We start from the raw sequence: 23,730 nt of genomic DNA, 5'->3' as shown, positions 1-23,730 counted from the left end.
TCGCATACTTGGTGATAAAATTCTACGCACCCCCTTCTGATATTTATTCGTAAACAATATTCATCATCGTTTCGTACAAATCGTCGTGTCTCGGATCTCACGTCGATCGTCCGTACGTAGAATACCGTAAGAATTCAAATTCTCGGCTGCTTCGTAGGGTAGAATTTAAAACAGCATACATCCACATATACGGACACTCTGACGCCGCCTCACTTTTTTTCATTGATAATTCAATTACCAGTCTAACTAAAATTCATCGTTGACAATATTAGCCGATCGTGGTTTTACCAATGTTCGGATAAAAATACGTGCAGGGCAATGCAATCGTCATATCGTAAAAAGGAAATCAATCCAAGTTTAGCGCACGTATGTTAATACTTATTCAACAATATTTAAGCTCGCACAATCTGCTCTTATATCCCTCCTGCGTTCGAAAGTTCAACCCTTTTTCGTTACCGAGTAGCGACTGGTTCGTACGGCCTCTAGTTACGGTACTGAAGGACATGCGGACCGACGGACGGACGGACGGTCGGTCGGTCGGTCGATCGAAGTAAAACCGAGGGCGCCACCTCGCCGGCAACCCCATTTACACACGACCCATACGACACGACCTATACGCGCGGCGTATCGACATTATCGTTCGCAATACGCGGTGGTTCAAGGAGACGGAATGATTTCAACGCGCGCTTGTCGGAGATGGTATCTGGAGTTAACTTTAAGCCGATGGAATTACAAGGCGAGGGGGAAGAACGTCGTGAATAACACCGTTTGACCGTTACTTTTAGAGAAATGCTAATTCGTGACGCGGCGCGGTCTTTCTCGACTTGCGCGTTGTGAAAATTTGACAACGGAGACGCGCAGTGACGTCAACGGTATATGAAAATTTAAATCCACGCCAAGGGGATTTGCCATGTAGAGTAGTAAAAGGAAAACACCCTTGCATAAAACGAGGAGAAATAAAAGAATAAGCCGCGCAATCTCTATTTCGGTATAGCGTTGAGTAAAGCGAACGAACGAAATGTTTCCATCGCCTCTCGGAATTATGCATATCAACTGAAAGTACGAAAAGTACATTTCAGAATTTAATAACCGCTATGTCTTGGAATGGAATACTGGAAAATTAGATTCCGTAGCAGTGGCCGGTGATAAAGGAAAGTAATTTACCGGACATTGTAATTTTAGTTGCGTTTTTCTTTCCATCTTATTTCTCCCCACGTCAATACGAACTATTATTTTTTATGACTCTTTGTTAGGAACGGTAAAAAATAAGTAGAGGATATTTATCGATTCATAGTTTAATTATGGAATGAGGATAAGACAACGAGATATGTGGAGAGAAAAAGAGGTTTGCGTGGCTGGAACAGTTCATCGATTCTCACGCTTCGAATTCCACAAACGTTCCACTTCTCACTATTTAAATCTTAACACCGTCTATCGATATAGTTGTTGCTTTCATTCACCGCAAAATTGTTAAACAAATATGTATTTTCATAGGACACAGTACCGTTTATGTCTCTGTGCCAAATGTCTAATAAGATAACCTGGCGTATATCTGCTTCTCGGCCATGTCGTTATAATAATACGTATAACGAAACGTGGCTATACGACGATACTTAGATATAATTAACGACGGACGACGATTTCAGTTAATTGAATTCAAAGTGTTTACCCGCCGCAGATAATCGAATCCGAAACCCTCGTTTACAGGGTAATTGGAATCGACACGATGCGATCGATGAAACCTGTACGCGAAGCTCGAATCATCGGACTCGTTTTGCGGTTCACTCAGCGGCCAGCATTCAAATTCACGCCATGGCGAAGTGTGCCAAAAGTGAGGTTAGGTCGCCAATGGTGTCGTAACGAACGAGTCACTTCACCAGGTACAACTCGATACAACAGTGACATTTAGAAGGTTAGGATTTACTTCAAAACCTACTTACAGGTTACGCGAAGTGACAATTTATACCTGTGACTCCTCTGCAGGAGACAAATCCGAGGCGATGGCTAAATACCTGGCGCAGATAATCGTCCTGGGAACACAGGTCGTGGGTCGAGCATTTGCGCGTGCTCTTCGTCAGGAAATATCGGCTAGCCAAGAGGCAGCTAAGAGAGCTGGCGGCGGTGCTCAAGGTAGAGAAAGAGCTGCCGCGAACGCCAGGACTGGTCTAACTTTGGATGAGGCGCTGCGCATCATGAACATGGAGAGTCTCAAGGACAAGGAAGCGTTGGAACGTAATTACAAATATTTAATGGAGGCTAACGACAAGTCGAAAGGTGGATCGTTCTATCTTCAGTCAAAAGTCTTCAGAGCCAAGGAACGCATAGACGAAGAATTGAAGAATCAGGAACCACCTGGCCCTGACCCTCATAAAAAAAGCAAAGAAACTTAGCCCATTTAGCATCTAGTCTTTCAAATCTATCGCTGTTATGCCTGTATATATTAATTAATAATAAATGGTAATAGATATGTGACATCTATGTTGTCTCGTTCTTTTTTTAGATATCATGAATATATCGCTTAGAATTGGCTTAACAAGGAATTTGCGTTACAGAAATATAGATGCACTTGCAAAGACCAAACAACTGATGCAATATGTGGGACTAACTTTCACATCATATCATGAGACATCAGAGTTATTTTACTCACTAGTCAGCTGTTGCTGATTGCAAGTTATAAAGAATGTAACGTGAATAAATGATATGCAGGAAAAAAAAAATAAAAACATGTAGTAACCGCAGGGAATATTATATTCTAAAAATAATCGGTTATTTACGTAGGAAATGTCACGTTTACGCATGGCAGCTGATCTTTTGGTCGTTTTCAAGTATCCCGGCCAATTTCGCATCTTGTGGTTCTATCCTGCGTTGTTGTAGACGGATTAGTAGACGCTCCTGATTGTGGCAGACTGACCACAATTCGGGCATATACTTTGGCTCCATTGCTGATAAAAAGTGCTCTCTCCAAAGCTGTTCCAACTCGACAAGACCGCCAGGTTGACTTTCAAAATGCTCTACAACCTGTATAAATTTCGTGTCATTTAGATAGGTGCAAATGGTTAAAGGAATGTTGAAACTATTGGTAGATACCTTCAACCCGTGTGGCGTACGACCCGTTTGCACAGATACTGAGGGCTGCGTTGCTTTTATTTGCTGATCAAGCTCATCCAGTAACTGCGGCGTTATTTCCTTATGTCCAGTTAGTTCAGAAACGTGTGATTCCAATATCAGACGTCTCTGATTGGGAAGACTAGACTCTTTCCGAAGAGCTCGTACAGCAGAACGGAGTCTTCTCCAATGGCTTTGGTAGGCATCATCTACACTTATGGATGGTCCAGATAACGGGGCGTCGCACATTTCAGCTAATCGCTTTCGCATACGAATATCTTGCATGTTACTAATTTGATGACAAGTCGGGCAAAGCAGTAATACGTCGTGAGACTGATGTTCCTTCATGACCACTGAAAGTTATTTATTCAATTGATTACTTAAAATTGTTCAAATTTGTTTTCAGCCAACACCAATCACATATTTACTGTCGAATATTTATGCTCACCAGGAAAGTATTTTCGATATTCTCTAGGTACGACGTTTTTTCTTATGAATTTATCCGTCGCTCCACAAACAACGCAACGGTTTATCTTGACCTGCGTATAATATCGTCCAACTTCGCCCTGGGCTCTTCCGGACGGTTCGAATTTTAATCTTACAGTGTAGGGTTCCTCCTGCACCACGGTTCCCAGTCCCTTCTCAACGTACCATGTCGCTTTTTTGTGATCACAAGTACACAACGTATCACCGTCTGGTGCTTGCAAATAACAATTATGATACAGTGGTTTGTTTCTCGTCACTACGGTCGATTTGTTCTTGATTTTCAAGTTGGTGTTATTAGTTTCCTGATTATTTTTTTGAATTAAGTTGTTTGGGTTAGCCCTGAACCTAGAGAAGAAAAATTTCTTTTCAATTACCTGAATTTGGTATAGCATGAAAAATGTGTAGTGTTAGTTGTATTGTAAGAGGTAAAGAATAAGAACAGAAACAGACCTCATATCTAGCTCTCCCTGCGGTAGATTAAGCAGTTTGTCCTCATTGGACTGATCCCAAATATTCTTTAGATTTATAACAAAGTTACCCCATAAAGACCGTTGTTGTTGGGCTCTGTTCAGCATCTGCACATCGTTAAATTAAACGTGAAACAAGGTTGGAAACTGTTAAAATATTTGAATCACGATAGTAATTGCAAATAAGACAGTGAAATTTTTTTTTATTTCTCACTTGGTGATAAATTAGGACTGCGGCAAATGCATCGGACGCGGCATAATTAATTTGTTCCTTAGTGAGAGAATCAGCGTTCCAGTTGCTGCGTCTCACTGCTGCATTTTTGTCCATTTCTATGCCCAAATACTCCTTGCAGAGTGCGGCTAATCCTGTTGCATTGGCAATGCCTAGTCTTCTGGCATGTTCTCTAAGATCCAGAGTTCCGTACACATGACAGCCGAAATCTCTGGTCAACTTCCTTCCATCGTCGAAGGGTGCCACTCCAACCTTGAGTACGCGCTTGTTCGACAACAATTCCTATACATTGATAATAGGGGATTTTTATGAAAGCTAGTATTACATAAATAAGATGAGATGCGATTAGAATCGGCACCTTAAGCTTGCCGGGAACATAGCCGATTTTGTCGAGGCGGAAAAGGACACACAGTCCGTTGGAAGTAGCCAATTGCAACAAGGAAACACGTTCATCATTGACCCATTCGCAATCAAATCCCAACACTCCGTCTGATAATTCACTGTTAAAAATAAATACACACATGATAAATCCAGCGGACAAGTAGAGGGAGGAGATTATAATGACATGTTGAATAAATAAAATGAATGGGATAAATACAGAGTGTGTACTTACTGACGAATACGCTGCAAGGCGTAATCGCATTTCTCAGGGGATTTTACCAAAATCACTTTATCTGACTCGACGTAAAAGTTTCTATCTTCGATACTTAAATTTTTATTAAAAAGGAATACGTTCTGGCAGAACTGCCTCAAGCTTCGCAGCACGTTGTTACGGTACTTAGAAGCAACGAGAGCCAATCCTACTGTCATACACACGAAAAATATGTTATCTTTGCGAAATTGAAACATTTTTCAACGCGTGATGTTAAATTGAGTGTAAGTATAATAATGAATAAATCTATATATAGATGTATATGTACAATTCAGTAATAATAAATATTTGTATAATAAATTACTAAAATTAAATTCAAATAGAGAGGTTCAAGCTACCCCGTGGTAGTAAACAACAGGCACAAATGCCTAGAGAAGAATGATGTTCAACTCGCTTAACCCAATGCTAGTTGATAAGCGTCCTACATTCACTCACGCATTCAGTCACAGGGACGTTGTTATTATTCTGAATTCTAAGAATTGTACTCAACCTCCGACCTGTTTACTACCAGTTACCATTCTCTGAATCCTGACCAAATAATCGGATATAAAACCTCATGAAAAAAATGATAATATTTTCGGGATTACGTCTCCCCGCGGGATTAAGCTCAGGAGTAAAATTCTTACGTACATACATCTGTCTTTGCTGAGGTAGGCCGCGTCAGTGATTATTATCGTTGGATATCAACGTATGTATAAACGTAATTATGGGGTACAGCAGGATCGGCATCGATGTCCTAACCAAACCTAACCGTAATTCAATTGTGACGACAGGTGACAGGTTGACAAACGCGACAGGTCTATTAGTTCTTCTTTTTTCCGCTCGGCGATAGCTAAAATTATCCCACAATGCATTGTAGCAATATGGAGGGCGCACTTCAAGAAATTTAAATCGCATAAAATAATTGTTATATTAATTCTCGCAGCATTTCTGTCTCTTTATATGATGAACTCACTATCTGAAAATTTTAATTTCGTCAGAGTATATAAAGAAAAATTCAATCAGATTCTAGAGCGACGATGAACAGTCAGTAAATATACAGTGTATTTATCCTTAGCGATAGCAATATGGTCGCGTTGAGTCAGCTGTTCCGTCTGCTACAATGACGGAACATTATTTTCGTTAATCGTGAGGCCTGCACATCTTTTTACCGACACGCGTTGTATGGATGATTTTTGTAAATAAAGTATACCCAAATAATAAAAATTTATCGCATTTCAATATTTGCCGATTTACGTCTCGCGGATAACCAAATGTGACAAGTAGTGGAAAAATACGCGTTTAATCTCGTGTGTCACTGACAGGTGGTATAGAGGAATGTCAAATAGGTAGATTTTCATTGGTTAACTATTCGTAGTCGGTAGTTCGAAACTGTTGATCAATCACATAGAAGTGGGCTGTGATGAGCGACTCCGAACAGCGGCAGCTGCACGTGCCTTACCGAGAATACCAAAGCAAGAACAACAATAATTCTAACCTCGTCGAGACTGACGCTTTGGTCGATCTCTCTCTCACCCTCGATTCGAATCAGCAGACTTTTGTCGTTCCTCCAGAACTTGTACCGGACGTTGAATTCATACCAGGACTGAGCAACGATCAAACTCCAATCATTGATTCCCCAGGCATCGATCGGGAGAGCCAGCCTCTCCTCGGTCGTCTGGAGCTCGATGTCACCTTCAACCGTTTTCCAGGTTCATTATATTATTTTCAGAATATATTTTCCTTGCTTATTCATTGTTCTCTGCTCACGATTTATTTGAACATAGTTGAATATATATAAAGCCATAATTTATAAGTTATGTAATTCCTTAATAGTGTCGCAATTTTTATATGAGATTACAACTATTGACCTAAAAGATTATTAATCTCGGAACTCTGGATAGTTAATGATTATACTTTAAAGTCATATTTTTATTTCAGATGATCCACAGTTTTCAGAACTTGTTTGGCAAGCCGAGTGTGCAATAGACCATGGAATTTTTCCAGATAGAATTTACCAGGGCTCGAGTGGTAGTTATTTTGTTAAAAATCCAGCTAATGTGAGTAAAATATACCCTCGAGTCATGATTTATACATTGCCACATGAAATCTCAATTACAAATGTAAATATTGCCAAACCAGCAATTTTTTAAACCATCATCAAACACACTCATTCGAAACTATATTATTTAAAAATATAACTTTTAAAACCAAAAGCATCAGCGATTTATAAATCTCATTTAAGAGACAAAACTGATCGGCTAACTAAGTCGCAAAAGTTCAACGTACACAATGAATAACAAATAAGAATTCAAACCAATCAATTTACCGCATGTTTCTGCACCATCCACCAATTAATCGACAACAGCTGTTATGCTAAGTTGAAGTCATCAACAAAGATATATTATTTGCTGTGACTTCTGACTTCTGATTTGATACCTATGTTAATTGTTTGTAAAACAGTTTGAGATTGAGAATAAACTATTGAAGTGTCTATAAACAGTTTGATTCATGCATAATCTACACATATTTGCAGAAAATAATTGGAGTGTTCAAACCAAAAGATGAGGAGCCCTATGGAAGATTGAATCCCAAGTGGACAAAATGGATGCACAAATTGTGTTGTCCTTGCTGCTTTGGACGAAGCTGCTTAATCCCTAATCAAGGGTACCTTAGTGAAGCAGGAGCCAGTCTTGTCGACAGAAAATTGGGTCTAGGTGTTGTACCTAATACCAGAGTTGTCAAGCTGGTCAGCGAAACATTCTATTACCCTCGTATAGACCGGCAAAAGGCGCGAATGAAACGTGCAATAATGGAAGCTATGCCAATAGTTGGTTCACATTTCAATCGCATTGGCTTACCCCCTAAAATCGGATCCTTTCAATGCTTTGTAGACAGTTATAAAGATGCAGATTACTGGCTACGCAGGTGGGAAAACGAACCGTTGCCTCCCCGTCTTGCACGTCAGTTTCAACTCCAATTTGAACGACTGGTAGTTTTGGATTATATCATTCGCAACACCGACCGAGGTATGAATTGATAGAATAGTGCACGATCAAAATAAATTCCATATGTGTTCTTATATTTGAAAACATGCTGCAAATTATGCACTAATTTTATTATTGTCCTAAATTTGTTTAGGAAATGATAATTGGCTTATTCGATATGACGCTGGTGGAAAAACTGAAGCAGAGCCCGGTGAAGTTAAGATAGCGGCTATAGATAATGGATTGGCATTTCCATTTAAGCATCCTGACTCTTGGAGGGCATATCCTTACCATTGGGCATGGCTTAGTCAAGCCAAAGAACCTTTTAGTGAGGCTACACGAGAATTAGTCCTCCCTCAACTATCTGACCACAACTTTGTCCAAGATCTCTGCGATGATCTGCATCAATTATTCAAAGTAAGTTGCTTCTCCATTTCTGATATCATTTATAAAGTGCTACAGATTAGTTTCGTTTAATTTAGTGTAATGGGAAATAATGTTTACAATAGCAGGACAAGGGATTTGATAAACATCACTTCGATAAGCAAATGAGTGTGATGCGAGGTCAGATTCTCAATTTGCAACAGGCGCTTAAAGATTCCAAAAGCCCTGTACAACTTGTGCAAATGCCAGCTGTCATTGTTGAAAAGTATGTATATTTTAAATTATTTTTATAAATTAACATAGTCACCAACTACAGCTTTCTGTGTTGTTGTTTTCAAAGTATTTACTCACAAACTCATGTCCTTGTGGTTTGAAAAGTTATATCTCATGGTCGTAAACTGATACCATATGTTGCCTCTCTGAAATGTGATATTAGGTACTTTTATGGCTTCAATTAATATATTTTCAAGTATTAATGGCTAGTAAACATCACGCCCTCAACTTACCTCGGTATGTTACAGAGCTAAAGGCGGTAATGGTGGGCCGAAGCTGTTTTCCTTTTCCGACAATTTTACACAACGCTTCCAGAACAAGAGCCCTTTCTTCTCCTGGTGCTGAGTTATCAGGTTACTATGTTGAAATTGATCTTACATGGAAGACAAGACTTGTCTAAGAAATATGGACTACAAGCTCTACCCCTTTCCCATGAATTGTTTAATTAAACATTGGTTTAATCATTATCTTTACATTAATATTAATATTACTGATTATGTCTATTAATCGAGAATCCACCGCTGATCATGAGACATTTTCTTTTAAATGGGGTATAAATATTGTTCATATTATGATATTGTAGACAGTAAATATATCGCGTTCAAATCATCCCTGGTTGTATTGTATGACATTGGACAGCTTACGTATAGATGTAACCAAAAATTTGTGCATATTTCCAACTCAATTAGGCATATCTCATAATTTTTAAACGAATAATTTAAGATTACTTACTTACTGAGGTTGTCCGCTTACTTCTGGACATTTATGAGTCTATACATATTGTGGGATTGGTGTTGTTTTACATTCATTCATATTCGATTAACGACGTACAAAATGAAGATTACTTTATCCCATAAAATAATTTCTTGTTATAAAGTCAAGCATTGACGTTAGGAGACCGGGTAAATGATTAGATTGAGAGTAGAATTATATTTTTGTATCAAAATATGATTATTTTCGGCATGATTATTTATTCTCTTCAGAAATTCAGATTTTGTGCTCAAATTGCAGTGCTAAGGTAGAACTCTGATATTACATTGGTGATCAGACAATCATCAATAATCATTTGAATATACATTTTTGCATTCATTCTTCTCTGTTGGATAAAAATAAAAAATTAATAGCCAGGAACATCTATATCACGTTTAAGTTCATTCAGTGACATGAAATTTTTACCAGTGAAGTACTGCAACAAGTTTTTCAAAATATCCCTATTGTTGGCAGAGAACCAAAATAAGATTAAGCTTGTTACAAGAGAACAAGTGAGTGGAACATGAAGTCTTTATGTGTATACTTTCTGTTTTATCATACAAATTTAAGCAACGTTACAAACCAAATAAAAATCAAACTTCAACCTCAAACGTAGTCAGAATAAACTATAACATAAATTGGCCGGAATATCGGTTATCGAATTAGTTCGTTCAACTCTAATAACGAATTTCTGACACAGTACATAAGTTGTATGAGAAAAAGTATTCAAGCATATGAATACAGTACGATCCCTTAGTTTATTACAAATGATGTAATTAATCTAATTTTAAAAAGAAATTTGATGAATTATTTTAGTTCGAATTAATAGTGTATAGACGAATCACTGATTTATTGCTATATAGACTTTTGTAGATTACACGAATAGATTAAACTGAATTTGTTTTAAATTGATGAATTTCCTGTGCATTCCTCGGAAATTAGCCTCAAAACAAATTACATGATTCCATTTAATTTGATATTAGCATGCTTTTATTTTGGCAGAGGCTGAAACTTCACTGCAAACAGCTTCGTCAAAGCTTCAGTGTCGGATGATCGAGTTTTAAATACTTTAAAATTTTTATATTACACTTTGTAATTGATTTTTATAACAATTATATCCCATTTGGTATATATTTTTTAACAAATTTGTTTCAATTCTAAGGGAGTCTTAGAACACAATGGAGGTAGTAGAGCTCTGCCCCAATAAAAGGGCGTATCGAGCCCTAGTCAGACCAACCACTTGCCTGTGCAATATTAAAGTAAGAACAAGACTATACAAATTAAATAAAAATTTATTACGTCACTCATGGATACCTACAGTTGTTCACATACATGCTAGGGCATACTTCCAAGTTATTAGTAATATTCTGAAATTTTCTCAGAAGCAAATCATTGTAATTGAGAATTATATAGCACTATTATTTGTGCCATCTCATGTTCTACTCAAGTGAAATGTTTTCTTTAGTTTAATAATTGTAACTAATTGCAAGGATTAGAAATTCAACTAATTGTGGGTATGAACTTATGCCTCGAGATCAGATAGGGATTATGAATTATCTATAAACTTATGGTTGTTCTCAATGTATACATAGGTTGCTGAATGAAATTGAAATAATCATTGTTGTCGCTCTCTGTTCAGAATTAATTCAATTGCAAAAATGATCAGAATACGTTTGTGATTCGTTAATTATCGTGAGGTCAAATCTCATCTAAAAAAAGATAATATCCAGTTCTTATGTTTCATTTATGACTCTGTGCAACTAAAATCAAAGATCAATAACCGAGATTGCACTTGAACATGTGTAGATCAATTAGAAGTAAATTGCTGAACATTTTTTATATGTATAGCGTGAAGAAAATATCAGATTCCTAGAATTATTGAATTGTTATGTAACATTTGTAAAAAAGATGACTAAAAGTGTCGAAGTTACTATTCTAATGTAAGAAAAATTACACACCATGGGGGCTAGAAAGTATTCTAACTCTGTGTAAAAATCGTAATAGACAAGACTGTATCCAAAATTATCAGCGGATTTTATGCAATTCCTCAATTTTCGTGTATCTATACAAACACTGAAAGGTGGGGTACAACTGTATATAAATCCGATGAAATAAATTCTCCTATTCAAACTATACGCATAAGTTCTAAACTAATCAATGTTTACCAAACATTGTATTTTTAGCACTGATCCACCACAAGAATAATAATGATAATGCTAATACACTATATTCGCAATTTAGTCTTTGAAACGGTACGTGCAACCAGCGAGAGAGAAATCTTATGCTCCAGAAAAAGTTTATTGCCCTCCTACGAAACCTATCGATGCAAGCACAACATATCATTTATCATACCTAAACATTGATAAAGCAGCAACGCCACATGCGAAAACTCAATCTTTCAAACCAGTGCACTCTCTTGACAGAGCTATGGGAAAAATATCTGATGAAACAACGAATCGTCTAAGCTTTCGAGCTAACTGGGGTGTTACTAGAGCAAAGGCCTTTACCCCTTCCCGCAGGTAGAAATAATATATTAGATAACTAAAATTTCTCCATGAATTTACTTTGGCTGTATGATACTAAATATTTGATTTCTAGAACCCAAAGCGGTCAAGGTCCGATGCAATGTGTAACAACTGCACGTCATGATTATGTACCAAAATATGTACCAAGAATGGATTTATTTGTGCCGTGCAATAACATTCGCACGAGTAGCGGCGTTTTAGAGGACAAAACTACTGCCGCGTTGTCATACATGAATCCAGGCCCTGTAGAACCTGTGATTAGTTATAAACCTGAAGGGCGATACTGCCCTCCAGAAAAGAGTATAGAAAAATACACAACACAAAAACTTAGCTATCAACCATTTCGAGTTCAAAGAAAAGAAATTTATCCATGGAAACTGAAACAAGCATACAAGTATAAGTTTTTAGATTATTTTTATTTTATAGTGGAAAAAATATTATACTATTATAAATACCAATCACTATTGTAGCCATGCGAAGTTATGAAGTAATGAATATATTGTACGTATCTGTAATGTATTAAGAAATATTTTGTAAAAGACCACCAGATGCATCAATGGAGGGTGCAACAACCTACTCAAAGAGTTATCTACAAAATGCAAACTTGGCTCGGGAACAACCCTTTAAACCTGCAAATGAATGCATTATATTTCCTGGTGGTGCTCAATTTGCAAGGAAAACAATCTATGGGGAAAGCTTTTTACCCTGCGATATCGAAAGACCAGCACCGATTCGCCCTTGCAGTAATATTGCTAGGTCCGATCAAAAAATGTCTGGTGATACTACTAATAAGGTACCAAGGATGTTAAGTAGACTATTTTCGGAAAAAAAAGCCAATGCAAATAATTGCTTGATCTCGCACAGATTCAAAACTTAAAGTTTACTGTGTAATTTTGCTATCTTCCAGTTGAGCTACCAACCAGTATCAGTGGAAAAAAGAGGCCTCATAATTCCGAGCCGCAGAAATATGATGGGCGACGGGCCTATGCAATGCCTTACAACCAATAGACACGACTTTGTACCAAAACTTGTTCCACGACCTGATCTGGTTATTCCTTGCAATAATATTCGATCATCTGATCAACCGCTCGAAGGTAGGACTACAGCAACTCTTTCATACATGGATCCTGGACCTGTAGAACCAGTGACAAGTTATAAACCAGTATCACAATATTGCAAGTAAGTTGAAAATATAACTGAGTTGGTTTTCTGATACGCTTTTGATAATTTTATTTAATCATGCATGTCAGATTTTATGGGTTTCAAAATGAATGAAGTGCGTTTTAAAGAAAAATACTTGATTTAATTTTTGAAATCAGGCTAATTAACGTTAGTATACAGTGTAGAAATAGTGATATTAGTACCAGTACCGCTAACTCATAGTTAAGGAGTTTCCACGATGAAAATAAATTCCATAGCAATTCAAAGAATTCAAGGCTTTTCCAGGCTAGTAGACACCCTGTAACTAGTGCTGATTTCATGAGAGATATTGAGGATGCCATAACGGATTGAAAATTTGATTACAAATTTTGGAGGTTTCGATAGAAGTATTTGTGAGATAGGTAGTGATAGGGAGTTAATAATAACTAAAAGATAAAGTTTGGTTTAGCAAGAGTTTTAAATTTTCTGCTTATCTCCAACACTTGTAAATTTTCATAACATTATCGTGTGTAAATTAGTTTCTTAGATATTAAAAAATGTTACAAAATTATTACTTAGGCTAGACGATATTTTAACTTTCATGTATATCTAACTTTATTTCATATTGAGTGTAACATCGAATATTATAACATTGGATATTTCCTGGACGCATACAATTATGTTAATAAATTATGTATATCAATCTGCATAATTAAATGTATACAGTTCTTCAACACATCAAGGCTGACAAAGAGCAATGATTATTTTAATTAATGTTAAGGCGACTATATACCAATTTTGTTAATGCTCATACAAATAAAGCAGAACCTAATGTGAACGTAAAAAACATATTTGAACAGTCCGTATACTTAATTCTCATAAGGCCACAAAATTCTTGCAACTTGGTGTTGAAGGTGTCGATTTATCAAGTTAAAACCAGTTTTCGTTAAACAGACTGACTGTGTAATTAAATTTGCTTGAATTTTTATAATCGTAAAAAAGAAAAAAAGTACAAACTACACTTGTCTACAGCAGTGACTGCAAAATGCATGCTATAAACTAAATGATAAAATACTAACATTGTCAATTTACAAAGATTAATACGTAATTATTGAACCTGAGTGAACCACTCACAAATCATTATTTCTTTCTCGATACTGAAATGCATCGACCAGGGATTGACTTTCACTTTGCTTCCTAAAGTTGGAATCAATTGTACTAGATAGAAATACTCAATATGTAAGGAATTACTCAAATTAATTTACATCCTTCCATTGTCAGACCTGCGGCAAAGATAGATGGAGAAACTATTAACAAACTATCCTATCAGCCATGGATTCCAAGACCTAAAATGGAATTGCCTTGGGCTCAAAAGACACAATACAAACCGCCCACAGCTAAGATGTGCGATGATACTGTGTATCACCAGAGTTACCCTGCTCCAGGTTACTATGTCGAAGACAGTATTTCGGCCGAGTGTCCCTGTCCACCAGAATCACAAGAAGATTGTGACCTTGATTAGTTAGCACGTTCAAAATAATAATAATAATAATAATAACATTAATCCCGACAAATGTAAAAAAAAACTTAAAAATCTTAATAAACTTTTGTAAGCATCTTGAAAAAATTCTAATAAAACTGGAAAACTTTTCGTACAGTTTGTTTTTCTGATTATTTTAATTATAGATTATTTTTTCAATTATATATTGCAATTCTGTGTTATTATTTGACCATGTCACATCTCAGCTGTTTGCTGGATAAACTAAATTTTCTTATAGGGTGTCTCTTACTTGCATAAAAGTAGGGTACGTTTGACAAATGTAAAATCTCGCTGGTTTTTGATTCAACTTTAAAAGCTCATCTTTGGCTTTATAATTGAGTTAAACTTGTGAAGACTGATAAGAGAAAATTTTATCAGTAAATAAATCTATATGGATGTTATAATGTATAAAACTCGCAATAAAAATTAGTAACTAATGTGTGTTAAAATACATACAAATGACTCTTTTAATCAGAATCCTAATGCAAGCCACCCTACACCTTCGTCCACACAATTCAAGTTCTTTGTCTTACATATTGCATTCATTTAAAAGTTAAACTGAGACTTTTTAGCATTGTGCATGGTGGTAGCAGTGATATATATTACTTAAAGATTACTGCAAGGTAAGATGTTGAGGCTACATACAAAGCAGTAATCTTGAAATTAGTCTAGTTAGCATTTGACTAGCCTTGAGTAAATCGAAGGAAATCCAGACTTTGAATTGCCACGTGTATAAAATTTGTTCATAGCGTGATACGTTAATAATTTATTAGCACGTGCGTGTAGATGTATGCGCAAATCTTACAATATAGTATGTTCAAGCTATCGATTAATATCCATCTAATACAGAAGGTAAAATTTTCAATAATAAAATAAACTCTAAATCTTGGATAAAAAGATCAATAGATAGTGTTAACTTCAGGCTTTTTGCAAAGCAGCCCACATATATTAAAGGACAACGTGTCATCCCCGGTCTGCAATAAAACCTAAAAGAGGCCTACAGTTTCGTTGATTCATTACAGACATAACAATTATTAATTCATTATTACTACATATAATATAGAGGCTCGAGGGAACAAACAGCATAAGTCCAATATTTTCGTTGACTTTTTTTTATAAAACAGAATGCATTTATCTTGGGCATTTTGTCTTATATATATATTTTAGTTTTCTTGGTTGTAATTGACTTCGAATATTTTTTTTACTTAACAAACTTCAATATCGACTGTTAAAATTCATTTTAAAAATCTCTGTACATTCAACAATCTTACTTAAATGACAATGTATATCACTTCAATAACAGTGGTAAAAAATTATTGTACCGTTGAATTCACAAAGATAGAACAGCATTATCACTTGCAGAATTGCATTTACCCTGTATTATTCGGTACCAGGTTCAATCTTAACTTGCATCGTTGTTTTTGATGAATTTTTATTTTTTTTTGCTTATGTCTGACTTGTGAAACATGATTAAAACTGTAATCATCTAATTTAATCTCCTAAAAAGTGAATCTATTATTACTTCTGAGGTATACAAGTGCTGCACAATAAACTAGTAAATTTGTCAGTATACTTTGTATGTCGTCTTTGTATTATTAATATAATACAGTTAAATGATCTCAACAGCATGTCGCTTTGTTTGGACTTATACTTCTCATCTTCTATACCCCTCTTAATAACGAGGAGCGGATCACATCCGCCATATAGAATTAATCGAATCTTGTAAACAGAAAATTTCAAAATGGCGATTCAATAATTGATTGTTGATAAAAATTGATGGGCATACCTACTGGGGCTGGGTTTTCCTATTGCATGAATTCAGGGAACGTCAATCCGTTGAGCGGGTCCAAGTTCAAATCGGGCTGGTTCAAAATATCTCCGTACTCCGTATCTGCGTTGAACCTTCCTACCCCCGACTGGCCAAGGCCCGGAGCATAGCTAGTAAATATCAAACACAACCCCAATCACTGGCATTCTATAGCCAATATTTAATGTTTGCAATCTTCATTTAAATAAAAAAAATAAAAAAATAATTGACTTCATCGTTTTATAGATTTACATAAAACGTTACGTGACCGATTAGCCCGATAGCCGGTACAACTCGGCAATACATAGGCAACCACCAAACCAGCCGACCAAACTACCATCGGTCACTTATTGTCAAAGAGTATATGTACAACTATGGCCGGACTGTTATAGGATATAGAAATGTATTTTCCGAAAATTTTGGTACATCAGTGCAAGATTCTGTAGTGTGAGCATCTTACAAATTTTCGTAACATACTTCCGTTCTTCCGGAATTTTGACAATCAATTTTGAAATCTTCATTTCCAAATTATCCATACAAAGTCCGTAACATTCAGTAATTTGTCAAATATACTCTTTGTGTTTACTACGCTCTCCATTCGGTTGCCAGTGACTCTTTTCAATGAGTAGCGATTGGAGTTGGGTTTAATAATACCATGTATCTATGCGGTTGTTTCTTGTGGTTGTACCGGCTAGCTCCGAGCCTTCGGACTTCTATTGTCCCGTTTTCATCTGAACCATATCTGACTTCGGTCAACAGTTTTTAAGACTCCCAGAATCTTAATTTTTTCTAACATGTTTCAATTCCTGATCAAATATTATTATATATCAAATGAAACTAGATTGGAATTTTTATATATATTTATTGATGAAAGTGTCCAGCCTAATATTTGTGGAATATCATCATGGTTTCTAAGTAACGTTATTATCACACCTTTGCCCTTTGAAAGAGTAAACTGAACATTTATATGATTTATAGCTATTCAAAATGAAGAATGTGCAAATAAAGTGCTGGATACCAGTGCATAAAGTACTACAGAATTTTTGTTATACTCATATTCTATGAAAATACCTTGTTATAAATATCACAAATTGCTGCAATCAGCCTTCTTTAAACAGTGAGCAATGAATTTTTCAACGACTCAGAGTTAATTGTAAAGATTAATTAAAATACAGAGATCTTATGAAAAGGACCAGTCTCATCAATTCAATAGACCATTTTTACTCTTTTGTCGATATCCAGTACTTTTTACCATAATCTAGGCAAAAATTTGCTTCAAACTAATTGTCTAAATTAAGTATAAAAGAAACTAATGATAATCTCTGACATTGGATTAAAAAACTCTAAGTAGACGTTGTATAAAAGCATATCAAAATGTACAGTCCCAAAAATATTGTTGGGCAGTATTAATATGAAATACCCTAATTTAAAATACAAAGAGAACAGGGAATACTGATACAGTAGTAACACAGATATACCTCACTACATAGGTATGCAAAGAACTTAATACAGCAAAGAGAGGAAAATTCGTGCACCACATCAATTCTATAACATCTATCATATCTACTTTGAAGTCACGAAGGAAATGGTCCACGATATTTAACATGCATTCTTCCATTCTAACGACATAAAAATCTTTTATAAGGTTTACCATCAATTTGTGTGCATGTATATAATACACATACCATTATATTTACGATTAAATTTAAAAGAGAACGTTTAAAAACAATCAAAACACATCAATTAATAGAATTTTACGATAATAAAATAGAGCCTATACTATGATAAATTCAATGAATGTCGATGAAGAAATACATAGGATAGACTATTCGTTAACAACATATCCAATTTCCCATGTAACTTTAAAAATTTGCATACCCGTGTAAATATTTTATATCTGTGCGATGAGAATTGGTTGTAAGTTGGAGGCGGGTATAATGCGAAACTTGTGCAACTGGTTATATCCAATTTGGGACTGACCTTGATGCAACAGACGGAGTGTCTCTGGTAACAGAGGGATCAGGGCTGGGTGCCTGGAACATGGGTGTTGCAGGATAGCTACCACCTTGACCACCATGACTTCCTCCAATTCCAACAACGGACGAATGCGAAGGTGTCTGACCTCCGCTTCCAGGGCCTCCCCAACCAGGAACGTGTGTCACTAATAGTGGCCTAACATAGCCATTATTTGTCGTGGGCTGACTGTCTGCAAAGAATAAAATATTCTGATTACTTTCAAGCCCAGGTGCCTAAAAATGTTGTCTGTATTTTTCAAATTGCTACTAACCATTGAATGGCGTGTAGTATTTAGAAAAGGCATGATCTTTGGACAGATCTGGATATAGATACAGGAGGTGTTGTAAGTCGGAGACTCGGTCAGCCAGACACCGAATAGCAAAGTCCTTGCTGGTAAATGGTTGCAACATAAACACTTCTCTTTGATCTGCAATTAGGAATGTTCGTTAAGTTTCAGAGACAGTGATACAAAAGTAAAGTAAAAGTTGATGGCGTAATAAAAAAAAAGAATCCAAATTTACCGCCAACCCAAGCAATAGTGACACCGCCAAGTTCCGAATCTGAGAACCGCATGAGAAATGTCCCGGAAGCACAAGTAGCTAACATTTCCTCCGTTTGCTTCTTTCGTACAAAACCAAGTACGTAGCCATCTATCCAAGGGCCACGTAAGTGCTCTCTTGTCAATTTCATGACTGCATAAAACCATTCCCAAAACGTAAAGTTCCTTTCAGGCAGTGGCTCCTTGCAGAACTGTCCCCAAGTAAGGAGCAGCCCCGAATAATCCTGATTTCCTGAACTGCCGCCTCTGAAAGCTTTTTCGCCTAAAAATCGAAGATTGTCCTCTGTCAAGGGACGTCCAGTAGCTGAACGGAATTTGACGTTTAATGCCTCGGCAACTTGCCCCCATGGCACTTTGTCAGGGACCGCGAATGGTACTCTTCCTGGTTCAGCAAAGGCGTTATCCCAGGTAACTGTTGCCCAAGCATGTGGTTCTTGATTCCCATGCACAATTACCACAACAGGAAGACTAAGCGTCCATACTTGGAAGACTAATTCCCCACCACCAACACTAAATTGTGATTGGAATAGAAGTGAAAACTTTTCGTCCATAACAGACTCGGTTCCTTTCTTCTCTGCACGTTTTATTTTTTTTAACTGCATGTTTCGGAAGCTCACCGAAAGTTGTCGGGTTGCCTAGTAGAGAAAAGTAAACAGTGACATTGAAGTGTTTTTATTTACACACATAATTCCATAATTAAGATTAATATTTGTTACAATTTAGAGTATTTACGGAGTCAATACCTGATGGTATTCCATGGTGCCGGTATTATTCAGAATTTCTCCACTGGCCTCGCCACTTTTGGCCATCTTATCACTCTTCAGGAGGGCATTAGCCTGTGCTTCACTAATTATGCTGACCTTCACTTGTGGAGGTGTCATATGAACGTTTAATTTACCACCGACCAAAAGACGTACTGTGCTTGTGAATCGTGTGTTGGTCTTCATCACCTAAAATTGAGAGTAGAGTCGCAACATTGGCGTAATAAACTAGCATGTTAAGTCAAAACCATGTTATCATCTCTGAGATTTACCTGTGGTGGTTGTTTTTCAATAATGAAGGTACTTGTAACAAGAGAACTCAAAAGCTGGGTAATTTGCGAATTTAAGGTGGGAAGAATATCCTGCACCCCAGGATGATCCAAGGCAAGTTTTTGTTTGAGACGTTCAGCCTCTTTGATCTGTTGCCTATTGTGCCATATTAGTTCGGCAAGACTTTCGCACCATTCTTGAATAGAATCTAAATTGCTATTAAAAGTAGCTCCATTTCCTGCCAACTGCTGATCTCGTTTCCATCTGAGAATTTACAAAAACGTATATTTGTTTTAAAAGTTTATGGATGACATATCTAAAATCATTTCCAATAGCAATTAGTTTTTGCCTGATGTCTTACCTAATAAGTTCATCATCAAGAACTCTGGATTGGAGGTTGTTGAGCCTGGCAATAGTATCCTTCAATTTGTCAGCTAATGTCAGTCGGAGCTGCATGAGGCCAGTTACCTTATGGTTTAACAGTAGTTCTTGTTGGTCCTTCTGTCTGTAAATATTTGTCACTTATTCGTTTATATGGTTTTTATACATTTTTCATGTCATACATAATACTACGTATAATACGAATTATGTTCAGAGAAATTATTATCGCTGCAGATTTACAGATATTACACGTATTCGTATGAAATACCTTCGCAACTTTTTTTCGAGCTCAACACCCTGCTGATTTTGAGGTTGTGTAGTATAATGTTGCAGGTGTGTGCTTAGTTTAGTGCAATCATGATAACTGATGGCAAAAGCTTCTTGCTCTTGTTCCATCCTACGTAAATCTTCCCCAGTTTCTTGTGTTCTACGCCGTAATGTATCAACTTGTTGAGCAATTTCTGTGATCACATCCATCCCTGCCATCAACCCCCGTCCACCAGCCATGTTCATCAATGTACCCCCAACATTTTCAACTTGTGCAACTAATTTCGTTTCTGTTCCCAAGCAATGCGTTATTATTTTGAACAAGGCGGTAGGGTTCTGACTATATCTTTGCTGTAAGTTTTCGTGAAAATATTCATATGTAACGTGGCTTTTCTCAGTATATTTAGTCAAGAAACTTAAATATTCAGATAATTGATTGAAATATTGGAGGAAAACTGCGAAAATCGAATATTTTTTTATAGAATTTCAGTGCAGCAAGTTCAGACTATTTATTAAATTAGTTAGAAACAATAATATAATAACAATTTGTACAACCAGCTGTGACGTGATTATTTAGTATTAATAATAGCATAGCAGAATCACAAGTGCTGGGTAGATGCTGAGTTTTGTGCAGAATTAATGTACAATTCAAGTATAAGTTTTACAGAAAAAGGTTTAATACAGGCCATAACACATGCAGGATAATTATTGAAAGATGCAGGTTTCATTTTTCTAAGACAATTGAAGAAAACTAATATTTCTTCAAATTAACCAGGCAAACATAAACTGTGCTGTTTGTCTAGTAGTACACTTACTCTGAACATCTTTGCTGCTTCCATTAGTTTCAATTTTGTTAGAAACATATCTTCAGTCGTAAACGATGCTGCTTTAGCTTCCAATTCCTGTACCAATAGTCCAACAAGGCTAGTTATATATTGTTCGTGTTGTGGATTATCTGGCTCGATATCAGCCCTAGGAAAAACCATTTACCAAGTTATACAATTAGATTTTAAACACAAAATATCAGCAAAGTGTGTGACTTGTCAATGTTTACAACATGCAATTTTTGAGATTGTTTCATGTAGGATAATTGAGTTGTGATCACATTGAAACATACCACATTTTTTCTTCGATCCATGACGATAGAAAGTGCCGCACTTCGATTGGGAAGTGCTCGCCATAAACAGAGCGGACTTGCTGCAATGCTTCTGGCGGTAGCTGTTGTGCCTTAGCCCAGAGTGACATTTTATAAACCTAAACTTGACTCCTCAGCCCTATTGTAAATAAAAACAAAAAGGAATATCAAATGTTAGATTCATTGGATCTAGAAGCCACACCACGAGAAGAATTTTATGATAGTTCAATGGGTGCAGATTACGAATAAAGCTATACAAAGAGTTAGCTGCGTAAACATAATCAGATACGATAGAAATAAGGTAATAAAAATTGTGAACAAAATTTGAATAAATTTCAACACTGTCGTTATTCGCACGGCTATGTGTCTCTATCACAGACATGTACCTGTGCGAATAGCAACACTGAAATTTTAAAGCTGCAGAAAATATATTCTGAACAAGAAAAATTCAAAATCATTTGCAGGTTAAACATAGCATATGGTACAAGCACATAGTGAAAGCTAATTCTGTAAGGTGATAGATGGCGTCTACAATAGTTGGGTTAGGGTTATAGTATATCCAACAGGTATATAATATCCATAGACGTAAAATCTCATTATAAATGACGCATTTTCCTGGTGAGACAAGCCTCGAGCTTTGGACTCGAGGAGGTTGCTTCAGGGGCGCGGTGAAAGCATGAATGTGTCTTCGCAAATACAGCGTCTGTTTCTAAGAAAGTTTCTCGCTATTACTTTCCATGAGATGAGTATACAAAGTCTACCATTTGTTGAAATACGCCGGAAAGCGGATAATGTAAATATTTTGTCGATAGAAACGATAGAAACCTTCTCGTCAATAGAATGTAAGACAGAATGGGGTTCACTCGCACATACTTCTCAGAAGTCCAAATAATAAATATTCACAGTATTTCTATCGGAAATTTCTGGTAAAAACCCATAGAAACGTAAACAATAATAGTCAGCAATGGCAGCCATCAATCAAAATGGCGTTTGGAGTTAGAAGTGGCGTTATACTGGGTGCATTCCTTCTACATCAATTTTGTATCAAAAATCGACACTGAGCGGTTTCATTGGTTGGATCTAATAGAATAGGCCAATGAAATCACTTAGTGCCGTGTTATGTTTGGAAAATTGATGTAAAAGGAAGCACTCACTACACTCACTAATAATAAAAAAATTCTTACCAACCGTAACACCGATTTTCTTTGCAAAATAGGATGATTAGGTAACAGTTGGTACGATTGGTGTACTTATCGTCTGTACCATGCGACGGTAGGCGTGGTTTGGCAGTTACGAGAAATATTCATGGAAAAAGATATCAAGATTCAGACTTAAAGGCGTAAATAAGGGGGATAAAAGACTCTGGTACTTGCCTCGTCTGTTGACAGCGGTTTCACAACACTTTATCCCGAATATAGAGCTAGTGAAAAAGATGAACGAAAACTATCGGGAAATCTACAGCACTATTTCTACCACAACCCACGGATACAACCTCAGCAATCAGATTTCTTCAGTTTACGCCGGCGCCTTCGAAGTTGCAGCCGTCTATTTTCGAAACACGCCACTGCGTGGCGCTAAAGAGTGCAACTGAGCTGACTATACTGCGTAGTAATATATATAGATATATCATACAGCTCGTGCGGGTCCTACCTAGTGACGAAATGCGCACAGCACCACGTGTAGCAGAGTAATGATGCAGGTTGGGCAGCGTACTTACCTCTTAGCTCGGCTGAAAAAGGAGTGCTGCCACCTATCATTAACTACTGCGCACGCGCGGGAAAGTCTGAGCAAAAATATAATGTCACTGATTTACACCAGAAAGTACGTGCGAAAGGGGCACTGATCTCTGGTGTACAAGCTTTTTGAAAGACTGTATCGGTGCAAGGCAGAAAGCAATTCAACTCCGAGCTATGTATGTCTCTCTCTCTCCTAAAAATCAGGCGTATACCTTGTCGCGCATGTGTTCGTTCCAGTTAGTATAAGTATGTATTATTATATTTCAGTGGTCAGCTAC

The 23,730-nt window shown here is 36.7% G+C and overlaps 6 protein-coding genes across 27 annotated transcripts in view; 3 read left to right on the top strand and 3 right to left on the bottom strand.

Annotated features, from left to right (window-relative positions):
* Window positions 1-488, bottom strand: part of LOC124307084 (potassium voltage-gated channel protein eag) — a 39,213-nt gene extending 38,725 nt beyond the window's left edge. For 7 of the 11 annotated variants that reach the window (XM_046768420.1, XM_046768430.1, XM_046768428.1 and 4 more), the window contains exon 1: window positions 31-488. The gene's annotated coding sequence lies outside the window, so the exon portion shown is untranslated. The remainder of the gene's footprint in view (window positions 1-30) is intronic. The other 4 variants (XM_046768421.1, XM_046768423.1, XM_046768422.1 and 1 more) reach the window with 4 other exon arrangements.
* A 1,189-nt stretch (window positions 489-1,677) lies between these two features.
* LOC124307109 (mitochondrial import inner membrane translocase subunit Tim16) lies at window positions 1,678-2,472 on the top strand. Of its 2 annotated transcripts, none has more exons than XM_046768498.1 (2): window positions 1,678-1,880; window positions 1,943-2,472. In XM_046768498.1, exon 2 carries the CDS (start codon window positions 2,001-2,003, stop codon window positions 2,388-2,390), a length of 390 nt encoding a protein of 129 aa, XP_046624454.1. In that variant the 5' UTR covers window positions 1,678-1,880; window positions 1,943-2,000; the 3' UTR covers window positions 2,391-2,472. The 2 variants fall into 2 exon arrangements, with proteins under 2 accessions (XP_046624454.1, XP_046624453.1); XM_046768497.1 differs by having other exon boundaries at window positions 1,699-1,912; window positions 1,984-2,472.
* A 258-nt stretch (window positions 2,473-2,730) lies between these two features.
* On the bottom strand, window positions 2,731-5,604 carry LOC124307095 (exonuclease 3'-5' domain-containing protein 2). The gene is made up of 7 exons (XM_046768461.1): window positions 4,904-5,604; window positions 4,649-4,790; window positions 4,273-4,572; window positions 4,042-4,166; window positions 3,554-3,936; window positions 3,088-3,458; window positions 2,731-3,018 (listed from the first exon to the last, which is right to left on the bottom strand). The coding sequence occupies exons 1-7, from the start codon at window positions 5,137-5,139 to the stop codon at window positions 2,791-2,793; spliced, it is 1,785 nt and encodes a 594-aa protein (XP_046624417.1). The 5' UTR covers window positions 5,140-5,604; the 3' UTR covers window positions 2,731-2,790.
* A 230-nt stretch (window positions 5,605-5,834) lies between these two features.
* Window positions 5,835-11,448, top strand: LOC124307097 (phosphatidylinositol 4-kinase type 2-alpha). 2 transcript variants are annotated; one of them, XM_046768467.1, is made up of 6 exons: window positions 5,835-6,633; window positions 6,863-6,981; window positions 7,458-7,950; window positions 8,063-8,325; window positions 8,421-8,557; window positions 8,814-11,448. In XM_046768467.1, the coding sequence occupies exons 1-6, from the start codon at window positions 6,345-6,347 to the stop codon at window positions 8,908-8,910; spliced, it is 1,398 nt and encodes a 465-aa protein (XP_046624423.1). In that variant the 5' UTR covers window positions 5,835-6,344; the 3' UTR covers window positions 8,911-11,448. The 2 variants fall into 2 exon arrangements, with proteins under 2 accessions (XP_046624423.1, XP_046624422.1); XM_046768466.1 differs by having other exon boundaries at window positions 8,418-8,557.
* Window positions 10,494-14,594, top strand: LOC124307993 (stabilizer of axonemal microtubules 2-like). The gene is made up of 7 exons (XM_046770246.1): window positions 10,494-10,574; window positions 11,557-11,834; window positions 11,914-12,296; window positions 12,365-12,633; window positions 12,748-13,019; window positions 14,077-14,084; window positions 14,225-14,594. The coding sequence occupies exons 1-7, from the start codon at window positions 10,494-10,496 to the stop codon at window positions 14,500-14,502; spliced, it is 1,569 nt and encodes a 522-aa protein (XP_046626202.1). The 3' UTR covers window positions 14,503-14,594.
* Window positions 12,238-23,379, bottom strand: LOC124307088 (signal transducer and activator of transcription 5B). Of its 10 annotated transcripts, none has more exons than XM_046768442.1 (12): window positions 23,090-23,379; window positions 21,699-21,855; window positions 21,397-21,553; window positions 20,583-20,932; window positions 20,295-20,447; window positions 19,936-20,197; window positions 19,646-19,852; window positions 18,865-19,537; window positions 18,615-18,770; window positions 18,308-18,533; window positions 16,307-16,458; window positions 12,238-12,973 (listed from the first exon to the last, which is right to left on the bottom strand). In XM_046768442.1, the coding sequence occupies exons 2-11, from the start codon at window positions 21,824-21,826 to the stop codon at window positions 16,326-16,328; spliced, it is 2,445 nt and encodes an 814-aa protein (XP_046624398.1). In that variant the 5' UTR covers window positions 21,827-21,855; window positions 23,090-23,379; the 3' UTR covers window positions 12,238-12,973; window positions 16,307-16,325. The 10 variants fall into 10 exon arrangements, with proteins under 10 accessions (XP_046624398.1, XP_046624400.1, XP_046624399.1 ...); XM_046768444.1 differs by having other exon boundaries at window positions 16,311-16,458; XM_046768443.1 differs by lacking the exon at window positions 12,238-12,973 and adding an exon at window positions 13,440-15,506.
* Between the last annotated feature and the right edge of the window lie 351 nt (window positions 23,380-23,730).

The sequence above is a fragment of the Neodiprion virginianus genome, chromosome 6, assembly GCF_021901495.1.
Source record: "Neodiprion virginianus isolate iyNeoVirg1 chromosome 6, iyNeoVirg1.1, whole genome shotgun sequence".
Classification (NCBI taxonomy): domain Eukaryota; kingdom Metazoa; phylum Arthropoda; class Insecta; order Hymenoptera; family Diprionidae; genus Neodiprion; species Neodiprion virginianus.
The sequence above is the reverse complement of the archived record's forward strand: the minus strand, read 5'-3'. Positions and strand labels throughout refer to the sequence as shown.